Source organism: Passer montanus, unplaced genomic scaffold, assembly GCF_014805655.1.
Source record: "Passer montanus isolate IOZ18808 unplaced genomic scaffold, ASM1480565v1 scaffold126, whole genome shotgun sequence".
In the NCBI taxonomy this organism is placed as follows: domain Eukaryota; kingdom Metazoa; phylum Chordata; class Aves; order Passeriformes; family Passeridae; genus Passer; species Passer montanus.
In genome coordinates, this window is record NW_024359388.1 from 286,995 (window position 1) to 308,226 (window position 21,232).

The 21,232-nt window shown below is 37.7% G+C and overlaps 1 protein-coding gene across 1 annotated transcript in view; it reads left to right on the top strand.

Moving 5' to 3' along the window:
- GMDS (GDP-mannose 4,6-dehydratase) overlaps nt 1-21,232 on the top strand; it is a 406,964-nt gene that overhangs the window by 42,802 nt on the left and 342,930 nt on the right. The window contains exon 2 of the mRNA XM_039698471.1: nt 17,911-17,955. Coding sequence (XP_039554405.1) covers nt 17,911-17,955 — 45 coding nt within the window. The remainder of the gene's footprint in view (nt 1-17,910; nt 17,956-21,232) is intronic.

The following is a 21,232-nucleotide window of genomic DNA, read 5'->3' on the forward strand; positions in this document are numbered from 1 at the left end:
TGGAAGTGATTTGCAAGCTTATGTTCTCAAGTGGTGCAATAGTAAACTCATTGGAAGAAAATTATTCTCATTTTGCTTTCTTCACAGGATAACTCAGCTTACTGCAGTAACTTAAAAGTGCTGAAAGTTTTGCTCTGATAAAAAAAGCTTTGAAGCTGGCTGTGAAGCAAGTTCAAAAGAGGGGGGGAAAAAAACACACCAGTTTTGTGAAACCTTTTGCATGGCAGCAGGCCTAAATTTATACAGAGTCTCTTTCTTGGAGTTAAACAGATACTATTAATTTCTAATGGTTAATAAATAATTATGCTAATTAGCTTTTCTCAACATCAATATTTTAGGATATATCAAGCTTTCTCTGAAGGGAAGAACAATATGGAGAAAAAAAATTGGATTGTGTGAGCAGCTTTATTATGTGAACCTTGGTATTTTGGGGAGCCTTGAAGGAAAAATAGTGAGAGATCCACTTCCTTTGGGGTGGAAGCTGAATCTCCTTTATAGGATGATTTGGGGTGTGTGTGTGTTTTAGCTAAATTAATGCAGCAGCCCAAAATCTTGTTCAGTAGAGTACTCTTAATGGCCAGGAGCAGGTTGGTAAATTATTATAATAAATTCCTTCAGGAGGATGTGTTTTATATCCCAGGAGTAGCTGTTGCATCAGAGCATTATGCATGCTGCACTGTTGTGTGGCTAAGTCAAATCAATAATTATTTTTTTTTTCAAACACTGCCCAAATAAAGCAACTTTTGCCTAACAGATAAACCTTTTAGTACATATGCCTAGTAAAATCATTAGAAGTTGAGATTTAGTTGGTGTCTATACTAACAATACTAATTACTCTGGATGCAGACTGTATTCTAAAGATGATAGTGCAGATGGTTGAAAGAACTTTAAATTTTCTTACAGGATGTGAAAGAAGATGCTGCACTTTGGTGATTCTAATCAGTAATCTAAACTGAATGCTAAAAAAAAGGAGAAAAATAACAAGACCTGGCATCCCTAGCTTGCGGATTTCCAACTGTTGTTGCCAAGAGATGGTGTGCTTGGCAACTTCTGTGTGCTAACCTTTAGTCTTATTTACAGTAAGATTAAATGACATTATCATTATAACTACAACTTTTCCTTGGAAATTAAATCCCCAAATGCAGAAGTCTCTAATGATGCTATCTGAAGTCTATGGATGGAGACCTCTTTCATCCTGCTGCTGCTTTTTGCCTTTCCAAAGCCTGAAAGCTTTGTGGGATTAAAGTGGCTGCTGGTTTTGTGACTAGGGTGCTTGTGATGGGCTGGTCAGGGAGCTACAGACCCTGATTAACCACTCCTGCCATTGCTGCCTGTGAAAGTAAGGAGAGATCTCTACTGGAGCTTCTAGCTTGGGGACCAGGATTAGAAGTGAAATGTGGAAATGTGGAGGTTTCTTGCTTCATTGCTGTGCCCCTTTTCTGGGGAAAACGAAAAGTTTTTCAGGTATTCCTGGTACCTTGGTGTTAAAAAGGAGTAGCTGGAAATGGTTTTGGTGTCTGCTTGATTCATTTTCCGAGTTAGGATGATTATTTTGGAATTAATGATTTCAAACTAATACTGTGTTCTTCTGCACCATGTAGACTTGTTTTGAACCAAACATTGGGGAGTGGAAGCTGAAAATGTCAGAGCTTACTTGTGATTTACCTGTTGGTTTAAGAGGCCAGTGTTTGAAACCAGAGAACCCTGACATGTGAAATGATAAGAGCTTGCAAAGAAAAGGAAGATACTAGTGACTGGAGCCTGTCAGTGTTTGTTTGTCTCTTAAAAATTACTTGTTTCCTTTAGAACTTATATTCCTGAAGTCTTAGATTCAAAGATTTTGAGACTTGATGAAACTTCTGTAAACACATCCATCTAACAAATGTCAGTGACAGTAAGGTGTGCAATTTTTGACTCCCCCTTTCCCTTTCTTTCCCTTTGTGATTTAAATAATACAGAATCTTGTTTGACTTTGTTTAGGGCTAGCAACAAAAACCCCTGAAGTACTCAGTGCGATTCAAATCTGATACAATAATAACAAGAATGCCTTTTTTTTATTGTGCTGACATACTCCACCAACACCTCATTTTTATGAAGTAAGGATTGTCCTCAATGTGGAATCTTAATTGAAAATCCAATGGTATTGCACTGGCTTTTCTTAATCAAAAAAAGCCAAGGAAACCTATGGAACAAAATTCCAAACCTGTTTACTGTCAGAGACCAGTCTCAGCTGTCAGGCTGGGTTCAGGTGGGTTGACATGTCTGTCAGTCTTCTGTAGGAATTGAGGGAACCATAGGCTTCCTTTTAAATGCTGATGAGTTGTTTGTCAGGAACATCCAGAAGGAGCTATGAGTTCCTTCTCGCTGGTTCGTAACTCAAGACATCCATCCAGCTTTTAATTACTGTCAGCTACAAACTGTGCAAGTTCAGTTCTCTTTGGAATCAATAAAGTATATTTATTTCCTTGACTGTTTGCCAAGTTAGTGAAAAGGTTTTGCACCAGGTTAGAGTTCCGTTGCTTCTCTAGTTTTCCTGTTCCATACTGTAATTGGAGCAGAACCATATCAACATTTTCAGACCTGCTTTTTTTGCAAGTTTGATTTCTTTATTTGTATATACATGCCAGCAGAAAAAAGTATTTAGAAAAGATATGAGTGTAATCAGTTTACAGCAAAGTGACAGTGTGTAAGTTCTGCTGTAGAATCTCAATATTTCAGTTGTGGTGGGAGAGGGGGGGAGTTAGTCTGGTTTCTCCAACATCTGCTGTGTATTTTATATTTGCAGGTGTGAGAAGATGTCTAAAAGAGAGTGGCTTAGCTGATGTCATTATTTTAAAGTTATTTTTTATTAAAGTGAGTGTTAATTTACAGCTGAACTTTGACCTGCTCGTTGTTTCTCTGTAATTTTGAACAGTGACTGAAAGATTGTTATATTGTGCCAAAACCAGAAGTGTCACATGAAGTTGTAGCCAAACATTTTCTGTTCTGAGGACACATTGGTGAAGAATAGCTGTTTCTCATGGTCTAGTGGTGCCTTTTCCAGCATGCAGTCTACCACTGATAAAGGAAAGAAGCTTTAAAAAAAATTATGAACTCCAAAAAAACTGAAGCAAACTAACACCCCCCAAACAACCATAGAAATGCTCTTCAGATGAGGTTAAGAAAGAAGAGGTGAATGACTATCTGCAGATGAATCATCATGTTGGTGAATTATTCAATTCATCCTGAGTATAAAGATGAGAATTAACTGTAGTACAGTATGAAGGTGATTGGTTAAATTGGAATTTTGGAGAAAGTTTCCCTGCTTTCAGAATGGAATAATGTTGCCTTCATATGCATCTTTAAAATGATAACACCTGTCTTTTAGTGCAGTGGGTTATCTGGGAAGTGTTTTATAGTTTCTGTGATCTGACATTGGTTCTTAAGTCTCTCTTAGTCTCCATGGTATGTGAGATAATTTTTGTCAAGTCTATTCAAGTTTTAAAACAGACTAATGACTTCAGGTGTATTGATGAAAGCTTTGCAGGAAGGTACTTGCAGTCCCTGCTGCAGACCTGTTAAACTGTGCAATGCTCATCCCTGAATCTTGGTGATGGCCACGATAACCAAGGCTGGGCACTCGGGATGACGATATTTTACTTGTGGGTTATTTCAGAGGTGGTTCTTTGTGTCTCTATCAGTAATTTGACTTACTATGACACTGAAGGATTCAGTGTTATGCTAGCATCACATTATACATAGAAATACAAAGGAAAGACTTGATTACTTTGAAAAGATTTTTTTTTTTGCTTTTACTATTAACGTCCTGTGACTAAGTCTTAAGACTTCTGCTGATCTGAAGGATTGCATTCCCTTAGCTGGAAGGGAAAAGACGCATATTAATTATGCTGAACTGAAATGTTTCTGAGGAAGTATTTAGTACTGTCCTTATGTTAACTATTATTGCTGGTGAGCATTAAAAAGTTACATTTCTTTAGTCTGAACGATTGTAGTTATTATATTATACTGTGTAGTTCATAGCTGTTCATGAGGTCTGGGGATAAAAACCTTTTTTGTATGCTTTTAAAAAACAAAGCATAGTTCCCCTTCTTTTTGTGCAATGTATGTGAAGTAAAATTAAACTGAATAGTGGATGCCATAACCTTTATACTCCCGATGATCCACTATGGAGTATTTCCCCACTCTTTCTGTCCACACAAAATATGACACTCTGAAGCTTGAAGAATTAGAACAATTCTAAGAAAAAGACATTCCTGTTCAGTGTCTGGCATACTTGTATTTCTCTGTTACTTGTCACCTTTTACTCATAACTTGCAGCCTTTCTATTTGTGATAAGCAAGGTCCTTAACAAATTTATTTTTACTGGCATGAGAAATGTAGTTCACCATAACATATATAGCTACAGAGATATATAAATTCTAGTTGCCTTATTTTTTTAAGTATTCCCAATTCATGGGCAAGTTTAAGTATTCCCAATTCGCTCAAAAGAGAGTTAAAAAGAACTTTCTTTTCTTAAGAAATAATGATGAAAACTCTCTGAAAATGTTGCAATATTTCTTTATTGGCTTGACCTCCAGATGGAGAAAAGACACGGGGAGGATTGCTTCAGACAGCAAGCTTAATTTTTTAGCCTAGTTATTGTGTGTCTGGTGATATCAAGAGGAAATAATTTTATAAGGGAGAAGGCCAGAAAAAGAAGTGATGAGATGCAATAGAATGTCTTGCCAGCTATTCCACAATATACTTGATGATTGCTGACAGGGAAGCTGAAGGTTTCTTTTTGATCCTTTTAGCTACTATAGTACTGTTCCCTGAGTTGGTTACCCCATAGGTCTGTCTTTGTTTCCATCTCTCTCTCTATAAAGTGTTATTGATATCAGTAAAAAGTCATCCATTAAAATGATGAACTGGTTGAAAATGCTTCCACAAAGCACTGTCAAAGATCAGTTAACTGAATGAGCCATGGTCAGTGGATCTGATAGAGGCTGATGTTACCTTAATAGCTTCTCTGTTTTTCGGTCAAGCTTTTCTTCTAGATTGCAGCAAACCTTTTCAATTCAGAATGTGTTGGTGCAGCCTCCACACAGTTTCCAGTAATCTTAACATCAGTATGTTCATTCGTGTTCTGTAGAACCATATCTGAATATTCCATTTATCAATATTTCTGCAGTTCAAAAACCTTTCCCCTTTTTCTCCTTCTCACAATAGGGTAAGTTTGCCTAAGAATTTCTGCTGGGACTTGTGCTTATCCATGTTTTAGTCAGTTTTCATGCCTGATATCTGTTTTCAGCACTGTTTAGATATGTTGCTATGGTGTTTTATAAGCAACATTATGCATAATCATTCATCTTATGCTTTGGCAAAAAAGGCTTCAAACCAAGTTCATGTGGATTGGGTGAGATCAAACAAAAATTATGCCAGAGGCAAAAGTCAAGGCCCCAAAGGACTGTTCTTTGCATGTTTTAAACTAGGAGGGACACTGCAACTAAACCTCTACTTCTTATAATATGGCATTTTTAGAGTTTTAGTCCTTTACTAAGGAGAATGACACAACACTTGTGGAAGCTACTTTTCACTTTAACTCCAAGCATCAACGAGAACAGTTTGTTTTATTCAGCCTTGCTATGTCTTATAGGGAAAGACAGGCAATTTCTTTCGGTGTCTTGCAGTACTAGTCTAGCTAGTTGTATTGTAGGATGCATTTTTATTGGGATTTTCCTCAAGCTGTGAATAAACACAGGCAAAGTAAAGAACTGCCTTATAGAGATGCTCTTAACCTTGTTATTAACTTCTATGACTTTACAAGAGCGCAGATACATGGAGATGGAGAAGATGGTAAAATAGAGTGCATAAAACATAGATGTTCTGTTTGTTTTTCCTGTGGACAGTTGGGACAGCCTGTCCCTGTGTTCCTGGCCACCTTCTACAGAATGTCATTGGGATCATGAAGCTTCAACCTGGTGAACTTTCCCAGTTTGATGTGAAAAGTTAGATATAATTGAAGTGAGTGTTTACAAATCACTAGCTTCCCTGAAAGGGGGAAGGAAGCAGCATGATGCTATGCAATCATTGTGATTCTATATCAATGAAGCATAGAACAATTAAGCCATCGCGGGCATGGGGTGAGCCAGTGAGGTCACACACTTATTTCTGTATGTCCTTAAATTGTCGTAGGTCTGAAAGATATTTGAGTTCACACATGAAATGTTTGCACTCAAATGATTCCAGATGCTATTCAAGAGCTAGTGGTGAGCCTAGCTACTGCTTTTATCTTTAAAAAAATACTAAGAAGACTGTTTTTTGCAAGGTGACATAAAATGCTCTTTACTTGATGAGATATGGCCATCGTCAATGTACCATATATTATGTTAGCAAGGGTGCATGGAGAGGAAAAGTAAAGCTTGACATTCTTGTAGTATGAAATTCATTTAAAATAGATAAAATAGGTAAATAGGTATCTGACACCTGCATCTTTGGCGAAATAGTTTTGAAAAGAGTTGTGGGAAGACAGCATTCATTATCTGAATAGCTCAGCACAACAACTTTGACTACAACTGATAATTTTGCCTTTCCTGCATGCCACCGGGAGGGTAACAAGCTCAGTCTTCTGGTCCCATCTCAGCAATTTTTGAGAAATTTTTGTTACACTTCAGCAGGATGAGCACCTCTCCATTCACTCCCTCCCTGGGACCCCTGCTGATCACCTTCTGGTATAAACTTCAGTCACTTGATGGCTGAATGGCAGATTGAGGTTGTTCTACAGAAGTACGTGAGAAAACTCAGAAGTGTTTTCTTTGGAGTTGAACATTCCTTCATGTAAACCTTTGTCTTGAATAAAACAAATATCTGGAGGTGTGGGTGGGGGGCAGGGGAATGGAATGTTCTCCACATGTATATAAAACTGTTGTATGGTTTAGAAACAAACTTTCTAGGATATCTAGAAAAGTTTGTTTCCCTCACAGGTGATCCAGATACATGTGGAAAGTTTGAATTACAGTGAGTGGGTATCTGCTAAAAGGAGCAGCTTTGCACTAGCAAGCATCCTTTGAGCCGATTGGTTTGCCAGGTTCTTGGAGAAACAAAGCAATATTGACAAACAAGATGTGTAAACATGAAGCTACAGTTTTTCTTTGGAAGTTTGCCATGAGAGCAGTGTGTGTGTGGCTGGAAAACTGCCTGTGCCTGTGGATGGTCTGTAGACAGCAGATGGCACAGATTATCACAGCTCTGAGTGAATGGGACATAGTGCTGTGTGTCAGCCAGCACGACTGACCTCTGGGAGACAGGGAGAGAAGGGATGTACCTATGATGCCTTAGACCATACAGGGGGAGTGGGTTTGCCATTATCTCAAAGCAGTTTGTTGTAGACTTCTTTGTGGGTGGCGATAAGTCACATAGCTTCCTCCAAGGTGCCTCCTGGTGTGATGTCATCTGGGCAGTTTTCTGTGAGGATAGAGTAGAGTAGTTAAGCTTTTGGTTGTATGCATCTACTGCTTGCCAACATGTTGGCTAGTACAAACAGGCAAACTTTGGAGGCCTTGTTCAGTGCATTTTCTGATGCCCCAAATAAATGCATTCAGTTGCTGAAGAGTAAAGATGCTCATTTCTACTGTATAGTTTGATCAGGGCACATGTTTTAAAATCAGGTAACAAAAGTCCTGTTATGATGCCTCTTCAAGCTTTCTAATTAGCAGATAACCCTTAAGGGGAAGAACGTGAGGGAAATAGATGATGCCTCTTCTCTTGGAGTGAGGCAGAGGGACAAGACAAATGGTTTGGTGCAGAGTAGCTTACTTGGTGGTACAGAACTCCTTAAGCACTGCTCAAATATAATATAATCCAGTATGGAAGCTTCTTTTTCTGTTAACTTGGAGCATATTGTAGTGATTCAGTGATAAGCAGGAAAGAAGATTGATATGATATCAGATGCCATTTGTTGTCCTTATTTGATGGAGGTGTTGCCTCACTCAGGCAAAAGCCAGATGGGAGGTGCAGATATGAAACCTGAAGCTGTATGATGGTGTTGGTTTGCATTTCTTAACAGCATTAAAAGGAGGACCTGTGTACTTAGTGGTAAGGAAATTGATTATGTATTTACATCTGATCTTCTCCTAGTGTGTTCTTCAAAGAAATGGGCTGGTTTGGGTCCCTGTGTTTCTGAAAATGAGCCCCCCCCTACATTTTGATGTCATGTTTACGTGCCACTTTTAAGCAAAATCAAGACTTCTCTTACTGTGCCTAGTATGAAAATTTTAAGTGTTTCTTAAAAAAAGATAGGGTGTTGCCATTTTTAAGTGGTAGTGACTTTGTAAATAAAAAAATTAAATACTATTTTCCTCACGTTGGCCTTTTTTGCAAAACCTGCCATGTTTGTTCAGTTAAAACGTATCCTTATGTCCCTTGGCAATTAAAGAATTTATCATTTTCAAAGAAGTAACACTGTGATCCTGTGGTGTTTGGCTTTTGGTAGGAGTAAATGTAACAGAGCAGTTTACAAAGTTAGTAAGACAGGGAGGTTTCCGTAGAGTTTCCTGTAGTTCCTAGGGTGCAAAGCCATTCAAATGAACTGCAAAGAAACCTTGAGATTAGAGGAAATCACTATGAATACAGACAAAAATTATTAAAATGTGTCCCATGTGCTCCACTTCTCCACAGTCTGCAAAGATAGTTAAATTTAACTAGGGCTTTTTGTGCAATAGTGAAATAAAAGAAGCTTGTTTGTGTCAAGGTCTTGAAAATAATCTGTTTAGATGCTTCTTGAAAGCTCCTTCATGAAGTTTTAAATAGTTTTTTTCTTTTCGGAGATCTCTGAAAAACTTTATAATTCATTGGAACAAGACTGATGTGGAAATATTTAAACTATTGTGTAAAATGTGGAAATGTTTAAACTATTTAAAGAGTTGCTTTACCTTGATCTTGCTCTATCCTTACCTTAATTAGGAAGCTGTTCATGAAAACTACCTTGATGAAAGAATTCTTTTGATTACTGCACTTGAAGATGATGCAAAGGGTTTTTGCTAACTCAGTCTGCAGGTGATTTTTAATACTGTATGAATTGAAGGAATTGGTATTTTTCTGATGGTTTCGTGGTAGTTGTCTATTCCAAATCCTGCTCCTGACAGATGGGATAAGCAAATGTGATTGCTTACTTTCCCTTTTCTAGTTCCCTTAGACAAGAACCTTGGCAATTAATGAAACTGGGTGGTTTTTTTCCCCCTTTTGAAGCTGACAAGGGAAAGCTGTGAAGTTGGGTACACAAGGCATTGTATGGTATCTGTCAATATAAGGACGACCTTCTGCAACCTTCTCTGAAAAAACACTGCATCCTTTTGCTATCTCCCAGATAATCCTTATCCTGCTTGGCTTCTCGCCACCAGGAAGCTCAGTCCATGTGGCATCAGAGCCCTTGATTAGCAAGAGCAGCCATGTGGAACAGAGGTATCAGGTCTGCTGTCGAATTTCAGTCAATTTATATTTCAGTGTTTTGAACATGAGTGCAGCTTTTACGTAGTTAAACATCTTCACTAAGAGTTCTCTTTGCTTAGAGAGGAAGGCAGTCACTGTCTGAATAAATACTTCTGTTAATTTAAGGATGTTTTACTACAGAGTTAGTGTTTATTTACAGTTGTAGGATAGAATATACATCGTGTATGAAACAAAACCTCAAAACCCAAGTAATTTGTAAACTGTAAAAAACCCAAAACCCCAAAAACTTAGAAGTATATTTACTCTTGCTTAAAAATATCCAACAAATATGAAACTGCTCCTTGGCATAATAAAAAGATTTTGCAAAACACGGAATTCTGGCAAATGTTACCTTTGGGGAAAAAAAAGTATTCAAATCTTTGTAGACCATGTGCCTTTGACTTCCTAATTGTTTTTCTACATGTATTTTTTTGGTAGGACAATGTTTTGGAAGGCATAAGAAGAACTTGTTGTCTTAAGAGTCTTATTTTTATTTTTGCCTTTTTTTTCACTGAACTAAAGTGTGGATTTATGTAAGGAGGACTCAAAATGCATAACATTCCTTTTGTGAGGGGGAAGTGCATGTGGGCACAGTAAACTCTGGGGAACAACTATTAAGGGGAGAAATTTAGCAGGAGAACTCTTTTACTGTTTCTTCCATTTCTCCTGAACAAAATGTGTTACAAATAGTTAAGTAATGCTAGTAAATGAATATGTAGCATTTTGGTCCAAATATTTATCCTTTTCACAAGAATCTAGCTTTGGCATTTCTGTAGGGTTTTTCTTGTCTGTTTGTTTTGAAATATCAATCACATTTTCCCCTTCCTATTCTGTTGAAGAACTATTAGGAAGTTTACTGCTGTGATAGCTCTTTGGGTTCTTTTGGTTCTTATTTTATCCCTGCTGGTGTAAAGAGAAATCTGAACTGCCCAGAGCTCAGGGTGCTGACGACCACAATTAGGCTGTCTGGTCTCTTGTCCACTCTGAATCCACAACTCTGAAAAGTATTAGAGGCTATCTTTTAAAGAGCTCTGTTGAAAATTGGGAAGTTTGGGAAGCTTCAAGTAAAAAAGTGGAAATTGCATAAACAGAGTTCCTGAAAAAAATTATTTATGCTTCAGAAGATGGCAGAAAAGTAAAAACTGGGCTCAGGCCATGCAGAATGGGAGAGGCAATACCAAAGAGAGTTATGACCAACTGTAAGGCAAGCTGTTTACTCCTAGAACTTGAAATCTCCAGAAACAGAGTATTTGCTCCCAAGATTTGCAGATCATATCACTTCAGGATCAGCACTTTTCTTCCACCCAAGCAAATATTGCAATTCTGAGAGCTATTGAACTTATAACAAACAGGCCTTCCTGTCTGGATTTTCAAATTTCTCACTATGCAAACTTCTAAGAAAATAAGAGTTGGGTTACTGTGCACTGCTCCTCTCCTCCAAGTGGAATATGATTTCTTGTTTTGGGTTTTCCTGTAAATAAACCACATTTCAGGCAAAACTATGGTATCCATCTGTAAAACGGAGTACAGAATAATTAATTAAAAACATTTTCCTGGTCTACGCTCAATTACCTCTCCTTTATTAGGCTTTGATCTCATGCAAACAAAATAGCAAGTGAGGTATTTATTTTGTTTTGTCTCAAATAACTGACCTTGCACTCTGTCAGGAAACATCTTGGGCTAAACTTAAGGTAACAAACTCAGGAGGTGAGCAGGAGTGGATAAAGCCTGCTTGATCCATCAGCCTGAGAGGCTGGTGCTACAATGCTGAAAACAGCTTTAACCTCAGCAGCTGCATTAGGCTGCTGCAGAAAGGATAAAAAGAGAGAAAGAAAAAAAAAAAGTGGCTCTGTCTAGAAGCGAGATGAGTCCAATATTTCTGGTAGGATGTGTGTTGAGCTGTGGTCATAAGTTCAGGTGACCTCCCCAAATTACAGAGACAGCCATGTTACTGCTGCTGTTATTGGTTTTCCACTGTAGGATGTTAAAGGTGGCATGCCAACATGTCATATTTTTTCTCCTGGTGTCACTTCACAGAATTACTCATTTCCTTTAAACATAAAAGGCACAGAATTCCTTCTGAACCCAAAATTTCAGGACTATGGATTTTTACTGTGACAATTTTGAATTTTGATGTCAAAGTTATTCTTTTGAGGGCATAGCCTGCAGCTTAGTCTTGGGTTTCTTGGTCTCTTTGCCCTCTGCAGGAGGTTTTGTGTGTTCGGGTTTCCACTGGGTAGTGTTTGGGATGAGTTTGCATTTTTTGCATATTGAGGGATTTCCCCCTGAGTCAATTAATGGGGCTGTTGTCTTAGTGTGGGTACTCCAGGATAAGGCAGGTCAAAAAAACTCATAGCTGCTTCTCATTGGAGCTGCTCTTGCTCTTTTGGAAAGGTGAAATACCTGATACCAGTACCTTTCTGAAAGCAGGAGGAAATGGGGATAGGCAAGACAAGAATCCTGTGGCTTTTAAACTGTTACGGATTTCCCATTACATACACTAGAAATAGAAATTTTCATTTTCAACTGGAGTGTTGCCCATATGATTTGCATTTCCATGTTTATAGACACAATCTTCTAATCCCTGTGCTTTCACTAGTGAGACAGAAAAGTACAACTAGTTTTCTTTCAAATTCAGGGTTCCTACTTGGTTTGGTTTATATTAGTGTACTAATATGTTAGTATAGAATTCTAGACATTCCTATTTGAAGAAAAAAAAGGTTTTATGGCTCATAACTTTTGTAAACTTTAGAAGGCTCTCTACTGAGATGACTCTTCTTTTTAGTAATAATTCTTTGGATGGGTCTGAGAGCTAGCAGTTATTTTGAGTACTGTGATGCCTGAAAGTTTAGGGGCATGACTTTTAGGTTTTTTTCTAAAAAGCTTTCAAGCACCTGACTGTCATGACTGGGGAATTTGCGTGCTTGGAAATAACACACTATGGGCCACAGGTTCCTGCAATCAGGATAAAAACTTATATGCTCAGTTTGTTGGTGTTATTTGTTTTTCCCAAGATGAGATGTTGGAGGAAGATTTGTGTGATAGATACACAAAGCTGTTTGATTATTGTAGAATATCATATGGTTTTAGACTAGAGGTTTTACGTATTTAAATACCAACACTTAAAAAAAATCAGCAACATTTAGCTTGCTGTTGTTAAGTTAAGCCGAGCGGGTTGGTACAGAGCAAATTTGAATTACAGAGGTTTATTCTGTTCATGTCAGCCTTAGAGTGGTGCAAGGATTGCTCTTTAAATGAGGAGTCTGTGTTGAGGTTCACAGTAGAATAGCTGTAAATATTGATGATGTGAATAATGTTGCTTTAGATAAAGACAGCTGGAGGGAGGGAGAGTGGAAGAGTGTGTTGATCTTTTCTGCAACTTCAGTTGCAGCTCTTAATATAACTTAATAGTTTACCAGTGGAATAGTGTGTGAGGTCAGATGGAGCCCAGACTAGGAAATAACACAGTGATTCATTTTGGCAAAGCAACTTTGCTTTTCTTTTGCCTTTAAACAAATCTTAATTGAAAAAGAAAAGAGTAGTGTAAGTAGAATGCTTTCCTTGCTGCTAACTTTTTCTCCTACTTAATTTTATTTTGTTGCACTGCAGTCAATGAATTAGAAAAACCTTTGATTAAGTGGACAATCTTTTAAAAAACAAAGATTTTTTTTTTTACATGTACTGCCTTTTGACTTTTTATTTTGACAGTAGGAACAAAAGGACGCTTGTTTTTATATTCTTACTTGGCCAGAATGCAAATCAAAATAGCAAAATAACTACTGCATTTAGAGGGTGGCAGCTTTAATAAATCAGTTAAATACTTCAGAGTTCATAGTTCTTCCTGTTTTCAGTATGGGGAATTTTTTATGAATGCTTTAATGCTTTACCTCGATTATCTCCTTGAAGATTTGAGAAAAAGTGTAACACTGTTCTTTTTATAGTATCTGTGAAAAATTACAGATTTCCTCTGTAAATCACTGGAAATTATTATAACTATGCATTTTTCAACAAAAATAACTTTTCACTTTATTACTCTCATTGATTTTTCATTTTTAAGGAAGACTGCTCTGGAGTGCTATGAACAAATGAATAGTTGTTACAGACTACTATTAAAATTAGTTGGATGTTGCTTTAGAGTGGTGTGTATCTCCTGCCCCAAAGGATCTGTCACCATACTCCAGTTCAATAAGTCTCTGAAATAGCATTAGCTTCTAGCTGTGCAAAAGTTTAAAAGTTGATGAACCAACAATTTATTGTGCAAGGCCACCAGTGGCACTGCTGGTGTAGATTTTAATGGGGAGATGGATTATTCATTCCAACAAGGCTAGATAAAAATGGCGACTCTGCATTGTTGCTTGTATTGTTGCAGAAAGATGCTTTTAGGAAATAAACCCCATGTCCTATGTATGAAAGTATGCCTTCTTTTTCCATGCACTTTCCCACAAATTAATTAATTGAGATTAATTGAACCCACAAAAATTTAACTTCAGCAGAGCACAACTATAGCTTGTAGCTCAAAAGGAGTTGAGAACTGCTAAGAATGGCCTTGATAATTGACATTTAGTTTGAACTTCCACAAACTCATCTTTGTAGTTATTCCTAAGAGCATGGCACTAGCCTCAATTAATTTTGAATTGTATAAGTATGAGAATCTTTGATCTAGTCTGTGGTATGTGGAAAACCATTACACGTTTTTTTTTCAAAGGTGTAATGAAATCTGAATACTTGATACACTGCAGGGTATTTATTTTCAAATGTTTATATTTATCCCCCCCAGCTGAGAGCTCTTTCTTCTCAATGATAAGGTCATAATACACTTGCATCATTTATGTTAGGTCTTAAATTCTTTTTCCCTCCATATACTTCTCCTGGAACTCTAGGAGTAGTAGTAAAAGAACTTCATACCTCCTCCTCCTCTTGATCTTTTTCCCTTGATCTCTTTTCCCTTGTTTCTTCATCTCCCTAGTATTTCCACTCTTCTTTGTTAGCAGAGAGGAGCTGTGGAGAAGAGGGAGTCCTCTGGACTAAGAATGCTCAGGCAGGGTGTTATCTAATTCTTGAATCCAGGAGCTCTGTGGAAGGGTGTTGGAACTGGCCAAATCAGAGAAAGAGGATGGTGATGGCTTGCATGTCAGGGTGCTTCTACAGCCTTCCCTGGATGTGTCATTATAAATCCCAGATTACTTCATTGCAAATGGAACTTGCCTGTGTAAAACAGTGCAAAATAAAGGAGGTCAGATTGCTAAACAGACTATTGAGTTACACTTGTTTTCAGTTTTCTGTATAAATTATCCAGTTATTTGCTCATGGATCAAGTCAAACTTGATACTGTTTTTATTCCAGATGATTTTGGCAAAGCACTGTCTAACTCGTTTGTCTCAATTTCTTCACCATGTTTTTCTTTGATAGTGTGTCAAAGCTTATTGAAGTTTTTGACATTAACTACTGTATTAAATATAAAATATTGCATCCTAAAATTGTCTCATGCTAGTTTATATGGCTGTTTTCTTTTGTCTGGGAATTTTACAGACATGTTGTAAGGCAGCTGCAGTTGGAAACCTGCTGCTGTGTCTTGGAAGTCTGCTGAAGTATCATTCTTTGTATGAGCTTTCAAACTAGTATTTGGCTGAAGACAGCACAGAAATTCATGTCTGAAGTGCCAGAGTATGCTGATGAGGAACTGTTTTAACTGAGGTGGTTTATTTAGTCAGTCTTGTTAAACTGTTTTGATTGTTCAAGCTGGCCTGACATATCTGTACGGAGCCAGGCCTCATTGTAATCTTACTTAAAGGCAGCCTGTAGGCAATTTTCTTTCAAAACTGTTTGTCCACAGACAGAGACCTGCTTCTGTCTTCTGATATTTTGTTGATTTGTTATAAACTGAATATCATTAGCTGGGTACTTTACATTAGCAAAGCTAAGCTCTCAAATGAAGTATAATAGCACCTATATTATATAATAATTTAACACCTAGTTTCTTTAATATCCATTTTCTGGTTCAGGGATTCCTGTATCTTGAAGACTTTGCAGTATAAATGCAAATCAATAGCTTTGTTTATAGAATTTATACATGTAATATAGGTGTCTCCTATGGCTAAAGGTTTAAATCATTTTAGAAACCTTACTTATTATTTGCTCCCTGACCTCATTAGGAGAAGATGGAAACTGTGCTGTCCTTACCAGCTGCAAACTCTTTGAGGCTTTGATGGCTGTTGTGATTGCCATTCCCACTGACAGGCTGCTGCACTGAAAAGAAAAGGAAGGGAAACGTGACCCCTGGGGCCGCGTGCGATACGGTATCGCAGCGCGGGACAGCGCGGATCTGCGCTCTGTGCGATTACCCAACACGAAATCAGCTGTGCTGTGCCAGAGCCACAAAGCAGGAGCTTTCACACTTGCTGCCTGTTTCCCACTCATTGTAAAGCCCTGCCCTATCACTTGATAGACCTGGAAAGGAAGTGCAGAGGAAGCAAGTGCCACTGCTGGTTCAAAATGTTCCAGGGTGACTGGAAACTTTGAGCAATGGCCTGGGTGAGAAGAACAAGACCTTATTGACAGGGTTCAATCCTAGTTAAGTCTGTTTCCCATCAACTTCCTAAGTAATCACAGCCTTTCTTTTTGCTCTTCTTTGCACTCTCTGGGTCCCCCACTTTCACCTCCTTTTTTTATTTATAATTTTATGTTGTAGTGGACTGAGCAGCCAAGGAGAACTTGGAAGTTTTACCCTCTCTGCTAAATGCTGGAGGAATTGCTAATGAAAAAGATGACAAAAGCATTAAAGGTAGCTGTCATCTCCCCCTTTGCACCCATGTTTTTTTCCAGGTTTTCCATCAAATATTCTTTGAATTTCTCCTTTCAGTAGGGCCTTGTTCTTATCATTTGATGTACATATTTTTCCAGTGAAGCCATGGCACGTGTGGTTTGTTATTTTCCTGATTAACTGGTGTCAGAGACTGCTATTACAGGGCTCTAGCCCTGTGAAGATCTGTGCACACACATGTACGTGTAGTGCGAGGAAGATGGAAGCTGAAACTTTCTTGGTTTCAAGGCCTTTTAGACTGTGGAAGACTTTATGAAGCATTTATACCATGAAGCAATTCCTTTTCTAATGCTGCACTTTTCAACACAGAGCAATGTGCCCCTTGTGCACTGTACTGTGCCATTTTGCCATCAAATGTAAGCAATTTCCCTTGGCAGTCCTGCTCCTGTAGGGCCTCCTAGTGTATCTAAAATTTCTTACTTTAGTGTGTTATTCTTCTTAGGCTCTCTATGAGGAAAAAAAAAAAAAATCACTTAATATGAAGTAAAAAGAAGGTTTTTCTCTGGAGCAATATGTTTTTAAAGGATGATCAGAAAGAGATGTCTGTTTAGTTTTGCCCTTAAATGTCTCTGGCCATGATTATGACAGAGCATATCCACATGACAGAGTTGAAACCTGTAAGCATAGGTGTCATCTCATTGTTTTTATGGTCTTTTTGTAGCAAGTAGTTTGGGTCTGCTGAAATGCATTCATATATTGAAGGAACAAGCAATTCAAGAAGTGAGTGAAAGCTGCAGACTTTGAGCATGGATAATCATTGAATTGGTTAGTGAGAACTCTTTTGGGGGAGTAAACTTTGCTGGGTATGTGATGGTGTGTACACAGTTATAAAGGTGACATGACTTACTGGTTTTGGTAATCATGACAATATCCATGCCAGGAGAATGGCAGGAAAATGTGTGCTAGCACACGTTTTAGAGTATTTGCTTTTCAGGAATTTAATAATTTAAGTTTGACAAGGATTTCACAGGAGAAAAAAAATAAAGAAAAACCACTGAAATTCAATGACCCAAATTCTCAACCTTCAATGATATATATATATATATATAAGATCTGAAAATGGCTTTTATTGTGTAGTTTAAATATAAGGAGTGCTAGGGATTTTTTTGAAAACTCTGTAGGTCAGGCAAGGCAGAATTATTGCTGCCTTCAGAAGCCTTGACGAAAGAGTGTCTGGGCAAGGGAGACGCCAGTGTGACGAGGTGCTATAGAGGCATGTTAGTTTGCAGAGAATGCCAAGCTTGTACTATTTTTTTACGTGTTTTTCCTTCCCTATCTCCAAAATAGTTCAAATTAAATGGCCGTGGTTAGGATATTTTAGAAAGATAGTCCCCAGGCACTTCATAATGGAACTTGGGAAGAGATTCAAGAGATGGGAATTCTCAACCAGCATTTGTAAGCAAGTAATCTTAAAATATAATGTTTCGTGGTCTAAAATTAACTAAAGAGAGACTGTGGTATTTTTAGGTCTGTGTATGAATCTGGAGAAATCAAAATATAGGTTTGTTACCCGGTCTACTCACTGCAAGTTTTTTTTCTTCCCTCTTTTGAGATCTTAACCAGTCCTAATCTCCCAGGCCTATTCACCGTGTTTCTAACATTTTCCTATATCTTGCTCTTCCCAGGATGGATCGTACTTGGCTGAGTTCCTGTTGGAAAAAGGCTATGAGGTGAGTGACTCGGTGACGGGCTGCAGGCTGATGGAGTCATTTGGATGCTGCAGCTCCAGCCCGCTTCCTCTGCTTCTGTCCTTCTCTGTGTATGTTTTCCACTCCAGTCCTAGATAACAAATCAAAACTCTGGAGAGGAATGTGCAACATGGCCTGTAATCATGCCAGGTTATTGTACTATTTATCATCTAATGTCCACTGGTGGATTCCCTCTTCTCCTCGGGGTATAGCTGCTTTGCATGTTTCCCGCCAGCTCAGATAAGCAGTGACCTGTGTGAGCCAAAACTGTAAGGAATTAGGGAATAATTTATGATGCAATGTACCACATAAAGGAATAAGATTCTCTTGTTTGTTCTCTTTCCCCACCTCTCTCTCCACAGTAAAGGCCCCTTTTTTGGCAGCTATATTTCAGCAATTTTGCTTTCTCTGTTCAAAAAGGAAAAAACAAACCCTAAAACAAATCCCAAATAACAAACCCCAAACAAGTTGTACTTTTGTACAGTTACTTTCTAAACCTTTTCACTTGGATTAATTAATTATTGCTTTGCATGTGATTTTCTTTTTTCTTTTCCTTGAAATAAAGGGAGTCTGATTCCTTCTTGCATAATTTTCCCTGGCAAAAATCACATTTCTTGTGGTCCAGCAAAGCAGCAATCACATTGTTGCTATTGTTATGGTATGATTTGAGGGGTTTGAACTGATGTGGGCATAAATGTAAGAATATTTGCCTTCTTGATCATACAAAATGCTTCTAAAATGTATGATAATGGAAGGAAATGGGATGATCAAATTAATCTCCCCATAATGTAGTATTTTTTGGGGTTTAATAAAAGTTAGTGCTTGTTTTAATATTGAATTTTATTACTTCAGTTGTAATACTGCTTCATAGCTTGGTCAAAAGTCTCTTCTCAGCCAGTCTGTGCTTCCCATACTTTTGTACCAGTACAGGTTAATCTTGTCTTGCTTATTCTATATTTTCTTTTGCTTTGTTGATTGATTTGGTTATTGAAGTTGGGTTTTAAGTGTTGTAAATTCATTGTTTTTTACTATTTCTCCATTCCATTTGGGGATGAGGGATGTGGTTTCTTTTGCTACTTTGAAGGCAAAAACACATAGTCTCTCACAGCCCACAATGAAGTGACAACAGCAAATGAAACATAACCCTTTCAACAATACAAACGTTGCTATAGTTGGGTAGAGTTCTTTCCTTCTGTTCTTCAGCTCTCCATCAATTGTTTGGACTTCTTTCCTGTGCTCCCATTTAGAAACCTCTGTTCCTAAATAACTGAATGCAAGTATGCATATGACAACTGATTGCCTCCCTAATTGAGATGCTTCATTCAACTTCCTTTTCTTTTTAAAATTTCAGTGTATTTGAAGATCTGGTTCTTTTGAGAAAAATCCACTGATACATTCTTAACTAGATTAACCAGTCTGCACACATTTTGGCCTGTCACAGAGTTTGCATTTCACTTGCAATTCTCTGTCCCATGCAGACAAAGGTACCTTTCATCTGTTTTCTTACGGTAATGTTGCTGTCACGGATTAAGCATTTGGCAGGTTTTCTTGCTCTTGTATGTGCATACCAGAATAAGGAGTGGGAGAAAAAGAAAAAAAAAAGAAAGAAAGCAACAAAAAAAGCAGGGTTCACATGTGTTTTTTTGTTATCACTGGATGTAAGAGGCTCTCTGGATTTGTCTGTTTATTGACTCTTTGAAGTCCTGGGGTGGGTGCATTTAGCACATCTCGTTGGTCAAAGGTTTATATCACAGTCATGGGCAGACACAAAGCTCTTGCAAGCCCAGTCTTTCATCAAGCTTTTGAGCTGGCAAGATTTGACTTATTGGTCAACTGTTCAGATGAACATGAATTTCAGCATGACTTAATTCAGAGATAGATAACTGAATGCTCGAGAAGTCTCTCATCAGAACTTTAAGACAAAATATTTAATTTTGCTACAAAAATCACAGAATAATTTAGGTTGGAAATGACCTCCAAGATCATCCAGTCCAATGGTTAACCCAACACTGCCAAGTCCACCACTAAACTATCTTCCTAAATTCTAGATCTACTTGTCTCTTAAATACCTACAGGATTGGTCACAACCACTTCTCTGGGCAGCCTGTTCCAGTTCTTGACAACCCTTTCTGTGTATAATTTTTTCCCTAATATTTAATCTAAACCTCCTCTGTTGTTGAGCTCCTCAATTTGCTTCCTTCAGAATAATTAGTTACATTAAAACTGAAAAGTCCAATATTTTACTCAACAAAGTAATAGTTTGAGTACTCAAAATATTTTCACTATCATTTGTGAAAGTGAAGTCATTGTGAAAGTGAAGTTATTATGAAGGTGTCTTTTTTTTAAAGTGCATCTCTGTAAACTTGATGTGCCTATAAATTATTCACACAATCTATAAAGAATTCTTTTGGTAGAGCTTTTAATTACATGTTTTTTATAATGTATCTTCATAAATCTATCATTTGATGGAAAGTTCTTTTGGGGGGCACATTTCTCAGTGCCTCATTGATCCTGAAAGTGCAAATGTTTTATTCAGTTGTGGAAAGTTTAGTTTGAGTTGTAGAACATGGTATGTTGTGAGCAATGTGACAAGACTCACAAGTGATTTTCTGCAAGGAAATTGGCATAATAAATTTGGCCTGTAATTGTAAAAATGAGATAACTGAGCTGTTTTAAATCTTGCCCCCAAAATGTCATTCTTAAATCAGCAAACTGATCTCAATCTGCAGTTGTGTGCACTTCTTTACTTGGTTAAATTTTGGACTTAAGATGAAATTAAAAACATTTTCTTTGTCAATAACCATAGCTTGTGTTATATGTAAAACAAAACTCCCCAGACTAAACCAAAACTCTTAACACTCCTACTTCTATATTCTTGCAAGTTAACATCAAGTGGAAGAGTAAAGAGATGGCCTCAACAAATCGAGTCTAGGATGCATCAAAGTCCAAGGGATCACTTTCAGAAATAAAAGTCAGGGAGAGGTGGAAGACAGGCAGATGCTTAAGCTTGATTTCACTTTGCAAGCACAACTTCTGTAGCTGGTAACCAAAGCTAACATGAATTTTGGCAGCAGGCATCATGGGGCAGTCTTACAGGACAGGAGGAAACAGGGTCAATGTTTGAAAAATTTCTGTAATGTATTAGGCACAAAGGGTCTTTTCTTAGTGTTACTAAGAACCAGTGTAGCTTTTTCTTCACCAGCTTATTTATCGTGGCAGGTTAAAGGAAATTCCCAACCTGGGTTTCAGCTTTAGGCTT